The sequence below is a fragment of the Vulpes vulpes genome, chromosome 3 (genome assembly GCF_048418805.1).
Source record: "Vulpes vulpes isolate BD-2025 chromosome 3, VulVul3, whole genome shotgun sequence".
Taxonomy (NCBI): Eukaryota; Metazoa; Chordata; class Mammalia; order Carnivora; family Canidae; genus Vulpes; species Vulpes vulpes.
Window position 1 is genome coordinate 150,785,313 of NC_132782.1, and position 23,620 is coordinate 150,808,932.

General features: G+C 36.6%; 1 protein-coding gene across 19 annotated transcripts in view; it reads right to left on the minus strand.

The window, feature by feature from the left end:
* Window positions 1–23,620, minus strand: part of LRRC7 (leucine rich repeat containing 7) — a 491,902-nt gene that overhangs the window by 328,146 nt on the left and 140,136 nt on the right. For 2 of the 19 annotated variants that reach the window (XM_072754887.1, XM_072754883.1), the window contains exon 3: window positions 21,017–21,092. The exons of the other annotated variants lie outside the window; for them this stretch is intronic. In XM_072754887.1, the coding sequence (XP_072610988.1) occupies window position 21,017 (1 nt within the window). In that variant the 5' untranslated portion in view covers window positions 21,018–21,092. The remainder of the gene's footprint in view (window positions 1–21,016; window positions 21,093–23,620) is intronic. 19 annotated transcript variants of the gene reach the window in all.

Genomic DNA, 23,620 nt, shown 5'->3' on the forward strand with positions numbered 1-23,620 from the left:
TTGTTGTATACAAACTAAACTTTGTATTTTTTTTTTTTCTGGTAAAATAGGACTTAATTAATTTATTTTTTTTGCACTTGCTATGGCCTGCTTTATTCATTTTTTTATAATAAATTTATTTTTTATTGGTGTTCACTTTACCAACATACAGAATAACACCCAGTGCTCATCCCGTCAAGTGCTTTATATCTTCACTAACTAGTTCTTCGTTAGATTAAATGAGGTATAAATCACCTAGTACAGTTAACCAGTAAATTGCCAAGTTAACCTAAGTTTCACCTAGTTAAATAGCCTGCTTCTCCTCTGATAATAAAAATATAAGTATTCAGAGCAATTGAGGGAAAAAATGAACACACAGGCCTATAGTCCAATCAATTAGCTTTCTAAATGTGAGCCCCCCAATCCTGTTTCAGCCTCGTGCTCTCTCCTGCTGTATCCATCCTGAGACTTGTATGGCTTCCGTCATCCTATGCCTGCTACGCAGCCTGGGCAGTAGATGGAGAGCCCCACACCTTCCTGGTCTCCGTGAGTTGGAAGCATTCCTTCTTCTATATTCCTAGGCTCAGAGCGGACCTGCTGAAAGCCCACAGCTGTCCCCCTCTGTGACTAACACCTTTAATTACCATGCTCACCCTTCTCTTGGCCTCCTTCTGCTAGCCTCAGTGAGGGCAAGGGAAACTATATAATTCAAATGACGAGATTTCCCAGCTAATGCCTATCCCTCTATCTTTTCTTTTCCAAGTCAGAAAATAATAGATGGCAAAGAGCACCTTGATTTGCTGTCTTTATGTGGCCCCAATACACACGCTCAACTTCATCTCAGCAGCGTACTTTTGCCATCAGCATCATTTCACCTCTGGTTACCATAGTGACCAGCTACTGCTATCTTGCTGTTAGTCAAGTCTCTCAAACCCTCTTTATTGTTCAATATGGGAGTTTTGCATTATACCCAGTAACCTAAAAACTGCAGTTTGGGCCATAATTATAGTTTGTTTTTCCTCTCTAAGGAGTTTCTCACTTGGTCTTTTTTTTTTCTAGGTCCTGTTTGTTTCCAAGCTATTAAGAGTCCCCCAAGAACTTACTCCTGCCTATCCACTTTTTACTGAGTCTCTGGAGACCAGTTAAGTTTTTTTTTTTCTTTTTTCTATTCAAGCTGCCAAGAGTCATATTTGTAATTCCGGATAGTTTATTAAGTGAAGCAGTCTAGCTCTTTCTGTGTCTTATTTCTCTCACATAAACTACCCCTGGGGGGCCTTGCCTTTTACAACTAACAGATCCATCAATGTGTTGTTTTTGAATAAAAATAGCTTCCCCCCCCCCTCAAAGGGGTACTATTCAATATTTCTCAGCAATTGCCTCAAACAGCAGCCTACTGTTAAACTAACACTTTGTATAACAAGAGAAACACATTAAGGCAAGTTTTAAAAGGTATGCCTTTTGTTTTGGAGTGCAAGGTTTCGATTTTAAAAGACGCTTAATGACCTGACAATAGAAAACAAAAGAAGTAAAAACTGGCAGAAAGAAAATAAAAAAAAAAAGGTTTATATCGCTATTAGAGGTCCCATAAAACACTCAAATACAGATTAGTACCAGCTTGGGAGTAGGTAAAGCAGAATGATGAGCGGTCAAGAACATGGACCATGAAATTACAAGAGCAAGGTTCAAATCCACAGCTTTACCAATTACTAGCTCTATCATCATAGTTACCTTTGCAGTAAAATAGAGATACACCCTTCCAAATAGGACTGAGTAATAAGTGCAATAGTTCTTACTGGGTCTCGATATGTTTTCCATTTACTATGGTTTCAGTGAGACAAAGACGGCTTTCTACAAGCAATTCAACCCCCATTTGGCACCCAAAAGAGTTCTCAGTAAGCCCAGACAAGATATTTTTCCCTCTGGAATAAAATAAACCAGTATCTGGCCAAACACAGTCCTATTTTCCTGTTGGACAAGTGCAATGTGAGTCTACAGTCAAATTCCTTGGGGTGAGGGTGTGAAATAAATGCAGCCAAAAGCTCCTTCTTTTCCTTCCCTCTTGTCCTAAAAAAGTAAGAGTGATATTTATTAGAAGACTCAGCTTCTTAATCTTTGATCCAAAACTCCAATATGAGACTGTGGTAGGTTTATCAGGGCGGATCAAGGGAAAGGTAGAAGCAGAATAAAGCAGTATTTTACAAGCTTTCCTGGGTAGCACATGGACAGGTTTGAAACGGACTTCTGGGAACTCCCTCTGGAAGGGAGACCTACCAGAGGCGGTGACGTGGGATCATCATCCAGAAGGGGAAGAGCGTAAGGCATCTCCAGTGGTGAGGAGAATTAAACAGGGAGCTTTTATGTCTAAAGCCTGTGGCTCAGCAACAAAACAGAGAGTCTCTGAGTTGGAGAGCTACAAAGGGTAGCAGCCATTTGAGGTCTTCGCAACCACAAGGTTTGTCTTAGCTATAGGCAGCATATATTGGGTGTAGTTTTGTCGGGCATGCAAAGCAGGCAGACTTGAAATGGCTAAAAATATATTTATTTAGCTCTATTTAAAGCAATTGGATATGTAAGAATTTGAGGTTGGCTCTGGCAGGCTTTGAGCTAAGCAGTCCGAGCATGCTGTGAAGAAATAAATCCAGAGGCCAGCACCCAGCGGTCATCCTTACCTTGTGTATATAACAGAGAAGACTCTCGGAGCCTTTGCTGACATTGTTGTCTGCAACCAATTCAAGGGCTGATAATATCAAAGATAAGGTAAAGGTAATGATGATAATGATAATAATCATGATAGCTCCATTACTTAGGTGGGGGCCTGCCAAGAATCTCCCAGTAAGAAGAAAGAGCTGGAAGCTTTATTCCCCTTTTACTGCAGGTAAGGAGACCAGGTCCCCAAGCAATGAATGTGTTGCGATTCAAGCACACAAAGTCCGTTTAACTACAAAATCTGTATTTGTGCTCTACGTACATTCCCTGCTTATCATAGGAATGAACTTCTGTCTGAAAATTAACCAAAATCTGCAGCTTTCCAGATAGAAATTCTGTTTTCGAAAGTGTTCTGCTCCCCTGAAAGAGGTTCATGATTCAACTTATTCACACGCACTAATGAAATATTTTTGAAAATCGGCTTTTGGTGACCAGAAATGTCTCATTGTCCTTGGGAAATGACTGGATCACGTTAAAATACGATGGAAGTATTAAGTAATTTTTATTTGTGTAAAACACTAAGAATAGAGAAACAGTAACTATAACTACATGCTTATTTTCTAAGAGGTGAAGATACAGCATGACTTAGCAAATGTTCAAATATTAAACATCATAGAGTTATTGAATAAATTAATAATTGTCTATTCTTAGTGAATCAGAAAAAGTAGTCAGAAAAAGTAATCAGATCTTATGGGAACCAAAAAAAAAAAAAAAAAAAACAAGCTATATAACACTTTTTTCTGCAGTGTTTAATCTCACAAATTCCAAATGTCATTTTTCAAAATAGAAAATTGTGAAATAATTAATTTCAACATATGCCATGGTTAGACTTGCAGAAAAGCAGCAAAAATTTTGTTTTAAAAATAACAGAGCAATGCCACTGTTAATAAATGTATATATTTTCCAAGCACCAAATTTGGAACATTTTACCAGCAAAAGTGAGCAAGACTAAGACTTGAATTTCTATTGCTTTTACTGGACCTAAAAAATTCGTTGAATTAAAAATAAATTAGTGAGCCCCAAGTGCAGAAAGTGAGAGATCAAAAAGGGAACGTCTTAAAAGAATACTAATACAATGTAGTAAAATGATAGAATATGCCTATTTTGCAATCCCTAATGGGAATTCAGTTGAGAATCATCAGTGGATGCTAAAGCTATTGGTTAAACAGTTGTTGGAATTAGGATATTCATATCTTTCAAATCCCACACAGTAATCAGCAATTACAAAGGAGAAAACGTTTAATGGAAGGACTTGACACCACTTCAATTAAGTGGTCAAATTTAGTATCATCAATTGTGGGACAAGATGACATTATATGCGTCCTGATGCGACACCAACGCTCTGGAAGTCCTGCCCAAATGGGTTACCTACATATAATAAGGAGGAAACGATGAACAAATCCAGGATCTCCAACATTTTAAGAGATGACCGACTAACGCTTTCTAAAAGTCTTAGGTCAGAAATAGAGTTAGAGCTAAATATGCCTTTGGACAAAATGACAATTTAGCAAACCCAGTATTTCTCTGCATAAAGAAAAAAACAGGTGCAGGGTTGAGAAATCTGTGGACGAGGTTTCTCGCGCTAGCAAAGAGTGGTTTGAGAGCTCAAAGGAGAGGAACAGTGGTCATGACACGTTAAGACTAAAAGTCAGCGGAAACCTGCAAGAATCGATGTGGGAGGCACCGACTTACAACAATTCTGCACCATGATTCGGAAATAAAATTAGAAATAAGTTGGGAGTCACTTGCACCTGAGATAGGTGAATCAGGTACTTACTTAATGCAAATAAGGAAATATGAGTAGAAAATAAATAACCAAATCATGTTATTATCCTTGTTTCCTGAACGACTTAAATAAAATTACTTTGCTCGCTTAATTTTCACACTCTCTTCTCTGTCCCTGGGTGAATAATGTGCCATCTTATGGAATCTGAAGACAGGCATGTTCACAGAGAAGTGGAACAAGGACCAATTACAAGCTTAATTGCGTGTCTAACCGGGAACATCAAGTATCATCAGGAATCTTGCCAGAATTCCATTAAAATGCTTTGGATTGAGAGTCAGGAGACCTGAATTCTAGTCCCAGTTCTGCCATTAAGTAGCCACAGGATCTGAATCAAATCACCTCTTATTTTTTAAGTGTCCTTACCTATAAATAGAGTACACTGGTTCCCATTGCTATAATTCCCTAAATTTACCACGTGTTAACTAGGTAAGAAAGTACGCGTCCCATCTATTTTCTCTTTAACTGCACTTCCTGCCAAAGTCCATCTAGATCTCGTCCTACACTGAGGTCTCCCTCACAAATCAGATATTTCTCTCACACCGAGCCGGTACAGAGCCCCGGGATCAATTCCTGAGCCACCGACAAATTCCCACTTTCTCAGGAATGTATGGAGCCCCATTAACTATAAAAATGATTTGTTTCTAGGGTGTTAAGGTCTTACTCTATTGAAGTAATTTGGGCAAACATACATGTTCAAAGGAGCGTGTTGGTCACACCCTCGTCTTCATTTGCATGTAATTCTTTAGTTGAAGGAATATAAAATATTTTTTATTTATAAAAGGAGATTGAGCAATTCTTCATCCATGCGATCCAAATTCAGAGTCAAAATATTGCAAGTATATGTATATATTAAGTCCAACTGAGCACTGCAGAAATTTTCTGTCTCTTCTTCAATAGATTACTGTGTCTTCTTCATTATTCCCTTTGCTGAAGTCTCATTTTTGTCTAGATTATTGTCCCTATTTCTCAATATGAAGCAATCTTTATTTCATTCCCTCACAACAGAATGTTAACATACAGAGTTTTAAAATAACTGCGGTTTCACAGTTCCTGAATTTGGGCAACATATTTAGATACTTTGTTTTTAAGTTTTTAACTGGACTCTTTTTTTTATTGACTAGAACTTTTGGAATTTTTCAGGGATTGCATATTTTAGTCATAATTGTATGTGTCTTCTTTTGGACAATCAGCTACATACGTGTTTCCTATTTTTCATTAAATTGTGCAACATTGTCCGGTTTTTTAAGAACTATAAACAACCTTCAAAAATCTATTTTCCTTTATGAAACATAAACATTTCCTTTATTTAAAAAAAAAAAAAAAACCTCCTCTTGGGGGTCCTGGGTGGCTCAGTTGGTTAAGCCTCTGACTCTTGGTTTTGGCTCAGGTCATGATCTCAAGGCCTTGGGATCCAGCCCAGCGCGGGGCTCCGCACCCAGCACGGGGTTGGCTTGAGATTCTCTCTCTCCTTCTCCCCCTGCTCTGTGTCCCACCGCCCCACCTGTGCATGCACATAGGAACACGAGCTTTCTCTCTTAAAAAAAAAATCCTCTTTTTCCTGAAGTATGATCCAGACCTTTCCAAAGAAAGTCAGTATTTTAAAATTAGCTAAGTATTATTACAACTAAGTTTTAACTATTTTTTAAAAATTTTACTTATTTATTTGAGAGAGAGAGAGAGAGAGAGAGAGAGCGAGAACGAGCAGAGGGAGAAGCAGACTCCCCGCTGAGCAGGGAGCCCAGTGCGGAGCTCCAGCCCAGGACCCTGGGATCATGACCTGAGCTGAAGGCAGGTGCTTATTAACCCACTGAGTCCCCAGGCGTCCCTACATTGGAATTATTTTTGCAAACTGTAATACATTTTTAATTGAAAGACTCGTTTTCTCTTTTATTGTATTTTCTAGGCATTCAGTGGCTTGAAGACTAGTTTCATAGTTTGGATAAAAGAAATCAAATAAACTTCTTTGCCTAGCGTTTTTTTTTTTTTTTTAACTGAAATTAACAAGTTAGCAATAAAAATGTTAATTTTTCTGTAAAGTGAGGAAACCTAGTAAGAGTATGAAGGACATTTTCACATTTTACCTTGAAATATCAAACAATAACTTCTTACGACTAATGAGCAAGACCTTTTAAGAGTGTGACTCCCATTTCATAATTGTATTGCTTGCAAACTGCCCTGAACATTCGATGTCATATTCTCTTGTCTTCAAAATTCACCAAGAGAATTTTTAGGAAGATTTGATGATATTCATAGGTGGAGACCACTCTCAGGGACTTTAGCTTTCAACATTTTGTTCCAGAAACAATTTTCCAGGGATTCATGGGTGGCTCAGCAGTACAGCGTCCGCCTTCGGCCCAGGGCATGACCCCAGGGTCCCAGGATCGAGTCCCGGATTGGGCTCCCTGCATGGAACCTGCTTATCCCTCTGCCTGTGTCTCTGCCTCTCTCTGTGTGTCTCATGAATAAATAAATAAAATCTTAAAAAAAAAAAAAACCAACAGATACAGTTTTCCAATGTGTTATTTGACAGGAAGGTGAGCACTTTTCAAGAATTCTAATCCAAGTAAAAATCTGCCTTGGAAAAGGGTGTCTAAACACTCGGTCTTATCTTTTTTGTTGGAGAATTAAGTCAGGTGCGTTTTACTTTATGTTTCCGTCCTCCAAACGTATCTTATTTTCTCGCGATGCATCCACGTTTTGGAAAAACAATCGTGAACTTGTACAACTGCCATGATTTAGCTTATAAAGCACATTGTTAACAGTGTGCTCCTGTCCCCCCGGCATAGCTGCAAAGCTGAAAATCTAAGTTTACTCCTTTCATGTGTCAAATTCCTTGATTGCAAATAAAAGTTGTGGGGTTTCCCCCCCTATTAGAAAAAGTAGATCTGCTCCCATAAAATGAAGGAAGTGTTATCAACGTTCACGATTTCCTGGGCTAATGGTCATGGAAGGAGCTGGAATCTGCAGTCCAGTGTTCTCTTTCCAATTTTCCTACTCTCTGCAGTGGCGGGGATTTGATGTAGCAGGAGCTCCCCAATCTGTCCTGCTCACAAGGAGAGCCGCGCTCGGTGGGTGAAGCCAGTGAACCGCAGGGTGGCTTTATCCTTCTTTCCCTTGCTGCATATTTTATGCCTTGAACATGCAGCTTCATCCCTTGTTAAGTGCATTCTCCAGGCAATTTGACAGATGGGATGGATTTTTTTTTTTTTTTTTTTGGTGTTTATATGGTATTTTCAAAGCAAGAACAAATCCACCTTTTCAAACAGTCTCTAGTTAGAACCTCATGAAACCGTACATGATTCTGGTTGGATTTTTTTTTTCTTTTTCTGTTTGTTTTTGGTGGTGTGTGTGGGGGTGTTATTTATTAAATGGTAATTTATTATATTAGAACTTCACAGTTGCCCCCGACAAAAAAAAAAAAAAAAAAAAAGAAAGCCAAGTCGATACATCATACATATTAAACTATTCTAATTTAAAGAGAACAAAAATATGGCCCTACCGATTCTGAGTAAAGTAATAAAACTGCCAGTAAATACATATCTTAGGTGACCGCCAGGGGTAGTTGATACTGCACAAGCGCCTACAAGAACATAAGGTGCAGGGATGATTAAAAAGTGGTTGACATAATGATATAACACATGTTGATTCAAATTCCTCCTGGGAACTATTTTTACCCTCTCCTTACATTCAGGGCTGCCGTAAATTAATAATCATCAAAATGATGAACAGCTCTTATTTAACCTTTTCTATATTCATGAGCATGAAATTATAGCAAGAGTTCATATTTATAATTGTATGGTCTGTTTATTTAGTGTCTTCTAAGGAAAGGTAAAACCCTCCATGATCTATGTAAACCCAGACTCTTCAATACGGTCGGAGCCCTGTAGTGATACATCAAGTCTCGCCCTGTAATTTCTACATTCCTTAGCTTGGAAGCTTCTATGGAAGGCCTCCCTTGTGATGGCAGTTGATCTAGGAAAAGCAACTTGGTAAAATAGGGTGATTTTTCACATGGCACGGATTGACGGGGGCGCCTACAGGAATCCCCTTAGCTTCCTTTGGCCCCATGCTAGAGGCCAGGCCTACCTGGGGTGAGCATGGAGAACCGAGAGAAGATACAGCTCCCTAGCTGCAGGCGAGAGGGGTAAAGGAAGCATCTCTCTAGGAAAACCTGGTGGTACAGGACTGAGCTGGCAAGATGGTGCTGGTGGAGAAGAAGGTGGAAGAGACGAGTGGCTGCCACAGTAGATCTCTTATGGCAACATGTTGAAAACAGATGCTTAGCCCTTCCTACTTGTTCCTTCAGTCTCTTCTGGGGTGCGGTGAAGGGCTGCCCCCCACCCCTGGATGGACCCATTCCTCCCCCTGGCTGCAGGGAGGCCTGGTCAGGGCTCACCGGTGGGTCCGTCTCTGGCCGGGCCTTCCACTGGAGTCAATTATCTCGCCCAGGTTGTGCTCCTGGGATACCCCAGCCTCCTTGTCTCCCGTTGGCAGGACTCTGGACGGCCAGCCCAGGCCCGGGGATACACAGGGCTCCGTGGCTTCTGCTGTTTCTCTCTACCGCCGCCCCCCGCCCCCCAGTAATCCTTCTCTACCTCGGAGCCTGTTTCCAAGGAGCCCACTCTAGGACACGCTCGAGTCCTTCCTCTACGCTGCTGCGACGTCCCCCCACAGGTCCCCAACAATATCTCAACCACCAGATTCCACGATCCCTTAGACATCTTGGCAGTTTTTATCTAACTCTTGATCATTTCTTTCCCCCTGTGCACTCTTTCAGCTCTTGCTTCCGTGAATCTGCTTTACCTTCGTCCTCTTCCTACCTCTCTAAATGCTTTTCACTTTGGGTTTTGGTTTTAACCCAAGTTTCGCTTTCAGTCACCCTCTTGCCAAATATTTAACTCCGATCTCTGCCCTGAATTTCAAAAATGCTCTAGGTATTGTTCCCTAGATATCGCATGCTCGCTCCTGAGAGACATTCTTCCGACCTCTCCACCATGATTCCCGCCAACCTACCCTTTGCGCTACGACCAGAAGTACCATATTCCATGCATCAGTACTTACTGGTATTGTCATTGTCCCACTGGTGTTGTTTTAAGGAGTTGTTACATGTCTCTTCCATAAACCTATGACTCTAGAGAATTTTATAATGGTGCTAAAATTTTACAATGTTCCCTCCAACCAATTTGTCTCATGCAAACTCTTTCTTCCTGGCAGTACAGCAGAAAGAGAATGGACCTTTGAGTCATGCAGAAGTAGCCTGTAATGCTGATTACCCCTCAGTAACCGTGGTGCCTGTGGAAGCCACTTCTCCACAGCTCAGCCCCCCATCTCTCTTAGAGAGATACCATGAGGGCTACGTGACAAAAGGCGAGTATGAACGTACTTGAACTACATAAACGTTACTCGATAAATGCCATCCTGCCTCCCTCCCGCCCTTCCTGTCCTCTCCAGGTCTACTGTTGCAGCTACACTTTAAACAACTACCCTCAGTTTCCAAATTCCGACTAAAAAGCACCCACCCAGACGACAGGTAGGAAGAGGGCTCTTTGTTCAGGGCAGGAAATTTAGGAGTGAAGTCAGACAGACATGACACATTGGGAACTCATTTACTTGGCTTCGGGACACCTCAGGGCACAGAAGCCAAGTCGCTGGGTCGTACGGGGATCCCCGGGGCAGCACCCGTCTGGCCAGGAGCCTGGGGTGTGCAGCTGGTCTCGGTCTCTCGCTGCTTATCTTGGCCTTGACAGTCAAGTACGATTTGTGTCAACTTCACTGCTTCCCTCTAGCTTTCCCCTCCTAGGATTGCTATTTTGTGGCTGACCCCAGCATTTCAGGACTTCTTTCCTATGGAAACATTCCTAACCTTTAGACATCTAAGCTACATACAGGAATTAGAGTATTTGGAGAATCACGACATCAGTTTCATTCCTTATATTTTAAATTTCTGTCCCTCTCGATGCCACCTGTAATCTGCGATAGTTGGTTATCAATCTCAGGTTATTCTCAATGGACACTATTAGATTATTTTTCATTTCTCTCTGCCTAGCAAACACTGCTGATACCCTTTCAGGAAGATATTCACTTAGAGTTGGCTCGGGGTTAGATTTTTTTTCTAAAGTAGTATAGGCTTATTACATTTTAAGGAAATCAAAGATATAAACTGAATAAAAGTATACATGATTATTCATAAAAACAATTGAAGAGGATTTATTTAAAAATAGCAAATCCCCATAGTACATTGAAATGATTTTATTACAGAAATTCAGTAACGATACAGTTGCATAATTTTTATAAGTCTTTCTGCCATTCCCAGGTATAGGCCTCTGACTTCTCACCTCAACAGAGAAACCGCCCCTTGAGTGATTTTTGCATCTCCTGTTTCTCTCCGTCCTAGTCAGGATTGATTGTCAGGCTGTGTCTTTCAAGTTCATAGGCCTAAAGTATCACTTCTTTGTGCAAGACACACACACACACTCAGGACGATACAGATTTCATTGTTTTGTTTACTGCTATAAACCCAGCACTTAGAACAGGGTTAAGTATGAAGTAGATGCTCCATAAATATTGGTTCAATAAATAAATCCTACTGCAAAATAACATAAATTTACCCTTTTTTATTGGTATGATTTTCCATGTTATATTCTCCTTTACAGACTCTAAATGAAAGCTCTGTTTTTCAAAATAGTTTAGCATAGGTTAATCAGTTCTGAATACAAATTGTGCTTTCTATTTACTTTCTTTTAAAACAAATTTGTTTAATTTGACTTTCTACTGACTGACTCAAGGCAATTATTTCATTTTATTAATTTTATTTTAATTTTTATTGATTTTTTAAAAAATTTGAGTATAACTAATATACAATGTTATACTAATTTCATGTGTATGTACAGCATAAGGACTCAATAATTCTATACCCTACTCAGCGCTCATCACAATAAGTATAATTAATTTCCTTCACCTATTTTACTCATCATCTCACTGACCTCCCCTCTGGCAATTACCAGTTCTCTATATTTGTCTGTTTCTTTCCTTTGTCTCTTTTTTTTCTCTATCAGTATATTATGTGCTTACGATGTGCCCTGTGTCCTGTTCGTTTTTTATGCCAATCCATTTCTCATACTGTTCTCAAATTTACATATTTTTTTTAGAGAATCTATAAATTTTATTTTATTATTTATTTATTTATTATTATTTTTTTTAATGATAGTCACACAGAGAGAGAGAGAGGCAGAGACACCGGCAAAGGGAGAAGCAGGCTCCATGCACCGGGAGCCCGACGTAGGATTCGATCCCGGGTCTCCAGGATCGCGCCTTGGGCCAAAGGCAGGCACCAAACCACTGCGCCACCCAGGGATCCCCTCAAATTTACATATTTTTGATAATTAATAATCTATAGTTTATTAATCTATAAATATTTAAGAGATTACAATATAAGCAACTGATGAATTATTAAAAACTACATCTGAACCTAAAGATGTACTGTATGTTGGCTGATTGAGTATAAATTTAAAAAAAGAGGGATAGAGTAAATGGTGCATAGATACTTGTAATTTAGTTTTTATTCACTCCACTAAGACATATTATAGTCAAATTTGTATTTTATACGAATGGATCAAATACCTCATTTACAAAGTATGAATTTTGTCATTTTCATTTGCTGCTTCATTCACAACACCTAGACAATCTAATGAGATAAGTACAGTTACATTCCATTTTACAGATGAGGAAACAGAGGCAAGGAGAAGTTAAGAAACCATTTTACACAGCCTTAAACGGTAGTGCTGGGTTTTAAACTAGATGATTCAACTCCAGAACGTGCACTTCAACCACTAGACTCTGCGGCCTTCACGACATATAACACTTTGCTACCCTTCCTGCCTATCTAACACCATAACTTGTAAAGAATGGGGGACTCTAAATATCACATAAGATGAATAGTGATAAAAGGAAAAGCTTTAATTTCCCAGTAGTCTTCCTAATAATTTATGAGAACTAGCCACTAAAACATGGAGATAAGTACTATAACCCAAGAGGACTTTAGCAACTTATTTAGTATCAGAAAAATTGAAAAACAATTTTTTCCTCCTCTTCCTGGCATTTTGTGGTACTTTTATCTCTTAACCCAGAAGTCTCAAATGAGGTTTACTATCTTTCATTTATTGACATCTCTTATCTAGAAAATAACACTTTCAGATAGCTGCACAAAAGCATTATATCAACACCTGGGTGGCTCAGTGGTTGAGCACCTGCCTTTGGCCCAGGGTCCTGGAGACCCGGGATCAAGTCCCACATCAGGCTCCCTGCATGGAGCCTGCTTCTCCCTCTGCCTGTGTCTCTGCCTCTCTCTGTGTGTCTCTCATGAATAAATAAAAGCATGAAATTGTCTTTGTATTGCACATGAAATATAAAATGTTTCATAATTGTAAAACTCTTTTCACAATCACAAGTGATTTAAAATAATGAAATAATTCATGAAAATAGACTTCCTGTCAAAATCTATATGAACCACCCAACTGGGGCAGCCCTGGAGGCTCAGCGGGTTTAGCACCGCCTCCAGCCCAGGGCATGATCCCAGAGACCCGGGATCGAATCTCACATCAGACTCCCTGCATGGAGCCTACTTCTCCCTCTGCTCGTGTCTCTGCCTCTCTCTCTCTCTCACTATGTGTCTCTATGAATAAATAAATAAAATGTTTTTTTGTTTAAAGAGAAAAAAGAACCACCCAACTGTTTCTAGGGAATTAAATACCAATATAAGTTACATGTAATAGAATTCTAGCAAAAATGAGTTAATTCCACTACAAAAGAAAAAAATGTATTTTGCCCGATACATTAAAAGAATGACAAAAACCGACATTAGCAAAATCAAATTTTAGGTGAGGAAAATATTTGCAATGTATTTGAAAGAAAAAAGGGCCAATATTTGTAATATATAAGGATCAGTTACAAAGTGATAAGAAAAAGCCAACACAATAAAAAGGTAGGCAAGAAATATCAACATACAAATTACAGAAGAGCATGTGACTAATACACATATGAAACGTTTAATCTCTCTGGTAGCCAGGAAAATGCAACCTGAAGTAATTCAGATATTACTCTATATCCAGCAGAATGAGAAAGATAAGAAAAGAGAGATTACAACTTATTTCTCAGTGGCAAGGTGAAAATGACTATTACATACCCATGGCAATCTAAATCACCATAGCTTTTGAGTACAATATTTGCCTATTAAATTTAGAAAGTTACATGCATCACATTATGGATAATGGTAAAAACTGGAACAAGCTCTATGCAGAGCAATTTTACAAATTCCACCAGAATTACATTGAATATAACAATTCCACTCTTCCTATGATATGCTTGCACAGATGCAAAACCATCTATGCCTATGGTCACTTAGAGTAGCATTGTTTGTGATAGCAAAAGACTGGAAGGGATATGAATTCACATAATGTGCTCTTAAGGAGTTTATATAAAATGAAAATAAAATAAGAAAATTCTTCACAAACAGATATGAAATTATATCCAATATTTTCCACTAGGTAGGAAAAAGGTATTGAACAGTTCCTGAATATGCTATAATCTAAGGGAAAAAGAAAAAAAATGTATGTGTATGTACATAGGCTTATATATTGGAAAAATAACTCTGGAAGTTTATATAAGAAACTGAAAATAACCAGTTTCCCTCTAGAAAGGAAAACTGATTTGTTGGGGATAGAGTTGAAAGAGACATTTTTCAGTTTATATCATATAGAAGCTTTTGATTTTTGAAATATGTAACATTATATATTAATATTGGTGATTTTCTGTACAATAATGCTAAAGTACTTAATGCCAGTGAACTGTATACTTAAACATGGTACATTTTATGTTATGTATACTTATCACAGTAAAGTGATTTTAAAATTATATAGTATATAACAATAAAATAACTTTAATATTACATGTATATAATATATGTTACATATATATAAATTTACATATATAAAATGTATTTATGCCCCAGAAGCTTATAACTGGGTATGTATTTCTTTGTAAATGTTATGCTTATTTATTTTTTTACAGATTTATTTATTTATTTTAGAGAGAGAGTGTGTGTGAGTGGGAGAAGGGGCAAAGGAAGACAGAGAGAGAGAGAGAGAGAGAGAGAGAGAATCTCAGGCAGATTCCCAGGAAGCATGGAACCCAACACAGCACTCAACCTCATGACCCTGAAATCATGACCTGAGCTGAAATCAAGAGTCAGGTGCTTAACTGACTGAGCCACCCAGGAACCCCTGGGTATGTATCCCTTTGGAAACATAAGCAAATAAATGAAGATATATTCAAGTTAGCTCACATACCATTATATTAAGAGGCAAAAATTGTAAGTAGAGTAAATCATCCCTAAATGGAGGATTGTTTAATGAAACTCATCCAGATATTCTAGAATCTAATGCAGCTGTTAAAAAGAATACACTATGAATAGATAGATTGTTCTAGGTCTGTACATTGAAATATTACTCAGTGCTAGAAAAAAATAAGCTATCAAGCTTTGAAAAGGCATGGAGGAAAATTAAATGCATATTATTAAGTGAAACAAACCAGTCTGAAAGGATACATACTGTTTGATTTCAACTACATGACATCTGAGAAAAGACAAAATTACAGAAATAGTAAAAAGGTCAACAGTTTTCAGGGATTAGGAGGCATGGAAGACAGGATTTTTAGGGTGGTGAAAGTATTCTGTATGATACCATAATAATGAATGTCATTATACATTTGTCCAAATTCATAAAATGTACACCAAGAGTGAAGCCTACTATCAACTACAGACTTTGGATGACAATACTATGTCAATATTGATTGTAACAAATGTACCACTCCAGTGTGGGATGTTGACGGTGTGGAAGGCTATGCTTGTGTGGGGTCAGCGGATATATGGGAATTCTCTGTACTGTCTGCTCAATTTTGCTGCAAACTTAAAACTGCTCTAAAAAATAAAGTCTATTTTAGAAAGGATCCTAAGAGGAAGAAGTGGAAGACATGAAAATAAAAAAATACATTAGTCTGTGTTAGTTGACATGCAAAAATTCCCATTATATACCAAAACAATATACAAAAAGTGTTGTTGTTTTTGTTTTTTTGTTTCTTTGTTTTGTTTTGCAGCATCAATGCTTCTACAGAGAGATACTGGGAGAGATATATACATTTAAATAGAGAGCTGAGGAACCTACAAAACTAGCTGGGCTAAATTTTCACAGTGAGGAGAATCAAAGACAAGTGAGCTGAGCATCAAAAGATCCTTTCTCTGGAAGCATTTGCCAATTCTATGGCACAAAACAAGAGTCTGAAAATCTGGGTTTAGTTTGATCAAAGGGCCATAGCCAGGGAAAGCCAAATAACAGGTCTGGGTGTCTGGAGAACCTAAAGTAAACACTGGAGAACTGAAGACATTTAACGGTATAGTTGATCTTTCCTTTGAATAATTTAGTGTGCTTTGGTATTTCATGACACAGTAAGCTAGAATTTTAGATAAAAATCTTTGAAATACAAGGCAAAATGTCCTGCCTTATCAATAAATTTACAAGGGGCAAGAGTCATAGTAAACACACCAAGATTTCAGTTGAAAATTCTGGAGGGTTACTACACTTTAGAAACAGGAAATTACCAGAGATAGACTAAAGCACCCAGACTCTACTCCTCTTAATCCCTGAAAAAATTAGGTGGAATATTTTTTCTACTTTATTTGGCAAGATATTATCACCTGGAGACTCTAAAATGTAGCATACTACACATCTGGCATTTAGTAAAAATTACTAAAAGAAACAGGTTCATAATGACCAAAATATAAGGGAATAAACAGACACTAAAAATAGATACATAGGTGATCAACATATTAAAGACAAGAACTTTAACTACAATTGATATGTTCAAGAAACTGGTTGAAAAGATGGACACGCTATATCAGATGAAGATAAATAGAATTTATTTATTTAGATAATAGGATAATCTAATTCGATTATTAAAATTTATTTAAAAATCAAATATTCTATAATTGAAAGATATAGTATCTGAAATTCAAAATTCAATAAATAAATTTAAAATCATGTTAAAAACTGGATAATGAACTGGAAGACATATCAACAGAGAATATCCAATTAAAGTAGAAAGAAGAGAATATAAAATAATACAGTATAAGAGAATTGTGTGCACAGTGAAAAGATCTATGTAGCTGAAGTTCGAGGAAAAAGAAAGAATGGGATTGAAACACTACTTGCAAAGAATGTGGCTAAGAATATTCCAAAATTGGTGAAAATCTCTAACCAGAAATTTGCAAACTCTGGAGAAAACAACTGGAAAGAAAACCACACCCAGATGTATCATAATCAAAATGCTGAAAATAAAACAAATGAAGAAAAAATCTTAAAAGCCTATAAAGAACAACCAAAAAATAGCTCAATTAAAAATTAGGTAAAGGATTTGAATAGACATTTATCTAAAGGAGATATATTCAGGGCATTAAGCACATGAAAAAGTGCTCAAGCACTCATTACTAGGTAAATGGAAATCAGAATCATCATGAGATTATCATTTCATATCTATTAAGATGGTGACCATCAAACACACACACACACAGACACACACATGAATGAGTATTGTCTAAGATGTGAAAAAATTGGCTTGCTTTTGCTCCATTGTTGGGAATTTAAAATGGTGTACTTACTATGGAAAGCAATACGGCAACTCCTCAGAAAACTGAAAACAGAATTTTCACATAATTCAGAAACTCCACTTCTGTATACATACCCAAAAGAAAGGAAAGTGGAGATTTGAAGAGATACACGTACACCTATATTCGTGGCAGCGTTACACTCAATCGTCAAAAAATGGAAGCAACCCAAGTATCCATCAACAGATGAATGGATGAACAATATATTGTCTATACACAGAATGGAATATTATTCCACCTTAAAAGAAGAGAAGTCAGACACAAGCTACAACACGGACAAAACTAAAGGACATTATGCTCAGTCTCAAAAGAACAAATACTATATGGTTCCACTTAGATTGCTCCAAAGTAGTCAAATTCCAAGAGACAGACAGTAGAATGGTGGTTTGCAGGGGCTGGAAGAGGGAAAGACTTTCAGTTTTGCAATACGGAAAGAGGTATGGAGACGGTTGGTGGCCATGGTTGTGTAACAACGGGAATATACTGAATAACACTAAACTGTCCATTTAAAAATGGTTAAGATGGTAAATTTTGTTATGCATATTTTACCATAATTTAAAAGCCATTTTGAAAGTCTTTTAAAAATCTTTTACACAATAAGACAAATAGTCATCAAAAAAAGCACCAGTGAGACTTACGACTTTATTCCCAAGAGAAAGAACAGAGCTACAACACAATGGGATGATATCTTCGAAGCACTGAAAAAGGAATTCTATAACCAGCAAAAAATAATGTTTGGAAATAAAGATGAAATAAAAAGTTTCAGAGAAATAAAAACTGAGAAAAATTTATTTCTGGCACATTGGCACTAAAAGAAATGCAAAAGAGTCCTTCAGGCAGGAGAAAAAATACTCCCTAGTGGAAACACAGACATGTAGGAAGAAATGAAAGACAGACTAGTGTCAGAATTGTTTTGAGTGTGGCAGTCGTGAAAGCAAAGGAGGGAGTGCCTGGGGGGCTCTGTGGTTAAGCATCTGCCTTTGGCTCAGGTCGTGATCCCAGGTCCCGGGATCGAGTCCCACGTTGGGCTCCCCACATCGGGCCTGCTTCTCCCTCTGCCTGTGTCTCTGCCTCTCTCTCTCTGTGTCTCTCATGAATAAATAAATAAAATCTTAAAAACAAAAAGAAAGAAAGCAAAGAAGGAACACAGGAGAAGGACTGGGTTTTTCGCAACAGAGGCAAACAGATATTTGTCAGCCTGCTATGGGAAATCATTTATGAGATCACTACATGAAATAATAATAGGCCATCTATATTTGATAGGATCACCCAGTAGTAAAAATTTCCTTAACCAAGATACATTAACTTGAATTAGCGCTACTCAAATTAGCGTTAAGTTTCAGGGAGTTATAAGGATGTTCTGAAAAGAAGTAAATCTGAGTTACAAATATGAAGCTATGTAAGGTAAATATGAAAGACGTAAATCCATTATTGGGATTGATATCTGAAGGAGATAAGGTAAAGAACAAAGGCTCTATATGAAAAAGGATTCACAAATTCGTTTGGCCTCCAAAGTTGGATTATCTCCAATCAGGGGCTCCCAGTGACTGCATGACTAACTGAGATATCTTTAAAAGTTTTCCGTCCTCAGTCATCCTCCTCCCAGGCTTTCCGGCAGCATCTGACATTGCCAACCTCTACGAATCTTCCTGCTTCTTCAATTTCTTTAAAAAAAAGATAAGATTAAACAAAAATACTGGAAGCCAGATTTCCTCTCACTGCTGACTCTTGCTCAGTTTTTGTGGCTGATTTCTCTTTCTCTACACAGATCTTTGATGATCGAATATTGATCCTAAGAACTGCACCTCTGACAATATTCCCGATGACATCCTGGCGGCTTCAACCACTTTGTCTACTGGGAGACACCGTCTAGTCCTACCTCCAGCTGTGCATTTCTGACAACTCTGCAGTGTCCCCGTTCGGCTGTGCGGACGCACCTGCACTCCACATTGCAAACCCAAGTCACCATTTTACCATCATCTACTGGAAGCTCTACACTTAAAGTTCCAGATCTCAAGCAATGGGGCCACTGTTCACCCAACCGAAGTTCCCGCAGAATCCAGGGAAGCGGGTGTTGGTTCCTATCACAGCCCTCCCTATCGCTACTGTCAGCACCCTAGTTTGACTCCCAGATTCCCCAGCTGCGTGGCCACAAGCACCAGTCTCCTGGACTCCCACTCCTGGATTCCCTCAACAGCCTTCTTGATGTTTTTCCTTTTTAAAACACTTCTTTTAAGTTCTTCAACACCTTTCAAATTCCGGCCTTCTTCACCTCCTTCTAAGCTAAAATTGATCCCGACACTGACTCTTACCAACGTATATCTAAACACAATTATTAGAAGTTTCTCTCCTTTAATACAAAGATAGTCCAACTAAACTATTTTAAAAGTCTGAATTTTGAATTTTGACTCTTACACCCTGCAGTGTTAAGTGTGTATCACTGTATGACATCCCAAGATAAAATGTCTAAATTTATAAACCAAATTTGTTAGGTTTTTCACTCATGCTTTTTTATCTCTGAGTTTTACTGAGTTATTGTTTAGCAATTATGCTATAATTAATAATTATGCTAATTATACTGAGTTATTGTTTAGCATTCTTATGAGAATGTATGGTTCCAATTTATAACTATTTGATATCGTTTGAATGTGAGTTATCATGAATAACTAGTCATTTATAAGTCCTTCAAAAATTTCTTTTGGTTTATAAAGTTTTTTTAGGAATCTTCTTTAAGCAGTTGAAATACAGTTTTAAAGAATGTCTATAATTTAAAAAGTTTCTACTACGTAGGATTTTAAATATAAAAATATGTATAATTTCTAAAATATTTTCATTGTGGATGCTGCCATCATTTCTCATAGATTTTTCTTTGCAGACATATTTTAATCATCATCCACTGAAAAATATCTGTTAACAAGAACTGTATTTTTATCCTAGAAAATACATGGTTATTATCCTGTATGTGCATCTAAATGTGTTCATGTGTGTAGGCATGGAAGTATATGACATGTACAATCAGTTTCTAAGTTCAAACTTCATTTCTTAAACCATATCAATGAAAGAATTGATGCAAATACTTTCCAAAATACTTTTAGCTTCAACATTTTCTGATTCTGTTACAATCTCCGAGATACATTCGGGGAGCAAGAATCAACTCCAAAATACTTTAATATGGAACCATGAGAGTCTCAAAGATCCTTCTTGCCATTCAAATAATCTTATTTACCCTTCCCACATTCTTAAATCTTTTTAAAAATCCATTCATCCAAACATTACATGTTCTTATCATTGAACCTCCTATTTCATTTCTTGAAAATGTCAGTGAGTACTGATAAATGGAAAGTTCCTGCTTCGTGTCTAGATTTCATTTGATATCACCTTGAAATTTTGAAATGTAACCTTCGAAAGTGAATGCAATTTCATTCTATTTCTTAAAAGCATGATTATAATATAATTCCTATTAATGGTTTATGAGAGGAATTAACACATTTATACAGTGGTTTAATGTGTTACAGGATGTAGGGAGATGCTTTTTTTTTTAGAAAGGAATGTGTTGTTGAATTAGGTTTCTAAGTATAAGACCTCTGAAAAGATACAATTTTTAAACTCATCTTTCTGACCAAAATCATTTCATTATTATTGATAGAAAATTTGTTTCCTGAAATCCATAGTTACCATTTTTTCTTCCTATTTTTGTGATGTGGTATAGTTAACACAAATACTACTAGATACGAATTTAAAATTACAAGACTATTTTGTAATTATAGAGTAAAATTCCCAGAATACTACTGAATTCTACATATTTAAGCATAGTAAAATAACATAGTATCTACTTGCTAGTTATTCCTGTCTCTGCAGACTTCTAGGTTGTGACCACTTTGACTTGCATTTTTTTCATGTAGCGGGCTCCTTTAAAAAAAAAAAAGAAAATTTAAAAATTTTTAATTAACTGTACTTATAAATTGACAAATGCATCTAAATGAACATAATAAGCAAGAATGGAATGTGAAGAGCTTAATCAAATGTATTTCTAATTGTCAGGTTATACATCCTCATCAGAATAATTCCACAAACACTACCATCTTAAGTATTTGAGCTGTGAATATATAAATTCAGTATGGAACAAAAGGACACTAATGTCCAATATTCCTTCTAAAAACAATTCAGTATCTGCAAGGAAAATTCTTTGTATAGTGATTTTCCACCTTGCCTGTTTTATTTCCAATAACTAAGTAATTAATGTGAAATGTTATTTTTTTTAAAGTTATAAAGACAGAATTCCTTTTAAAATTTTTCATAATTTAGGTTCTTGCAGGTCAGAGCTGCCTTTCCCCTAATTATTCTGAGTGAATAAGATTTTATGTTCTCACTATTACACCTTAAACCCTGATTTGGTAATTCCCGGTGGTCATTAAAACATATTGCTTTGACACTGGCACTTAGGTGTGTGTATATTCATAGCTTAATGTGTTTGATATATTACAATTAAGATAATTGAGCCTAAAATACCCATATGCATTTGTAATAATCAAATTTATTTTTTTAAAGTGACTTTAATGAGATTAATGCAGATATGCATATTTATTTAGCATTGTAGTTTCTACTCTGCAATGTTACAACCCAGGGTTGACCTGGGAAATAAAGAAGAAAATGACACCTTGAAATTGTTTGTTTGAATACTTAATGTAAAGCCTTTATATGTATAAAATCCAAGAATCTCAATATAATTATTAAATGTATGAGTCAGGGCTATAGGAAACCTCCATTTATCAGTGGAACAGAGAAGTTATCTATTTGATACATAGGCTGAGCCTGGTATGCTTTAGGAATCATAAAGGGATGCTTTATTGATATTATTTAGTGCAATTTTTTAATAAAACATTTAAAAATTGGAACGAAAGGACCAAGAAAATGTTCAAAATCTGTTTACTAAAGCCAAACGCACATAGTAACACTCAGGTACTAAAAGAAATCTCTCCTTGAAGTTAGGACTCTAAAGGATATTTTGGAAAATAAAAAATGTATTGAAAATATATAAATAGCAGTTAAAATGCTGGAGATTATGTTTATTTAATTGATGTAATTACTTGTATAAAATGCACAATCTTAAATAAAGCTTAGCAAACCATGTGTTTAAGCTGAAGTAATTTTCTGATTACAAATGCATTATTGAAAGAAATAGAAATTAACAATTTTTATAGTTATTCTTAATACCTTTGCCTTTTAACTTTTATACTAAAATTAAAAATGATTTACATAGGTTACATTATAGGTTACATTATAGGTTACATAATGAAATGCTTACAGCCTGCAATATATTATCCTGAATTTCATAGGAATACAAAGATACAGTCTGGTTAAATGCCATTTAATATAGTCTAGCGTCTAGATTAGAAAACTGGAATCATCATCTACTGTAACTTCTTTATCTGTATAGTGACAATAATAATTAACCTTAAGTGTCTCACAAATAATCTTCAAAAAATAATATAAAGTAATATGAATTAACAGCTAAGCACACTTCTTAGGAGAACAGTCTTTGCTTTTATTTTCTTATACCGTAACAAGTAAAATTTTAATCCTAAATATATTATTCCACTGCCCCCAAAAAGTGATACATACTTAAAAAAATACATTATTATATTCTTGTCATCTGTTCTTTTGTTGCTACTTTGTTGAAAATAAAAGTTGCCCCTCTACTTTCAGGCAGATTCACTATTCAATATAATGAAAGAAATATGTCTGAATTATTAATATTATTATTATAGTTATATTATGCTATATGATACTGTATTACAGTGTAGTGTACTATATTATAATAATAGTTATAATAGTATATTACAATTATATTATTTAGTATAATATACAGTGGTATTATTTTAAGAATGAGTAGACTTGCTTCTGTTATTTGCAAATCATTGGAATTGGGCCTCATCATGGCTAGTGAGACAAACACTCACTAGGGAAGGGAAACACTGTTAGGAGGACACAAGCTCTTTTAAACAACGGATTTTATTTTTCTTTTACAAGAGACCTAATATACATAGTAACAGGTGAAACCACATTTTTAAGGCCAATGTTGAAGGGGAAAAAAAGAACCTTTTGGTTATAATAGAGGCCAGCATACCAGCCTTGACAGTAACCTTTTACTAAATAACTTAAAATAAGATGCTTAAAAGAAAAATAATTTTCAAGTGTTTTTTTCAGTGCTAATCACTGATAGCCCCCGGGGTTAAAGTCCATTTTAAAAGACTTAGTGGGAGAGCTAAGATAGGGAAGCATTGTATGCAAGTCTTTTGAAAGGTTTCTTGCTTTGGGCTACACTTACTTTGTGGTATTTCTGGTTTCTAGTCTTTTAGTCAACCTCCTAACTAGTGATGGATAACCTCCTCACTCAGTGCCTATATTGGATGTAAATGATGACCTAAAAATCCATG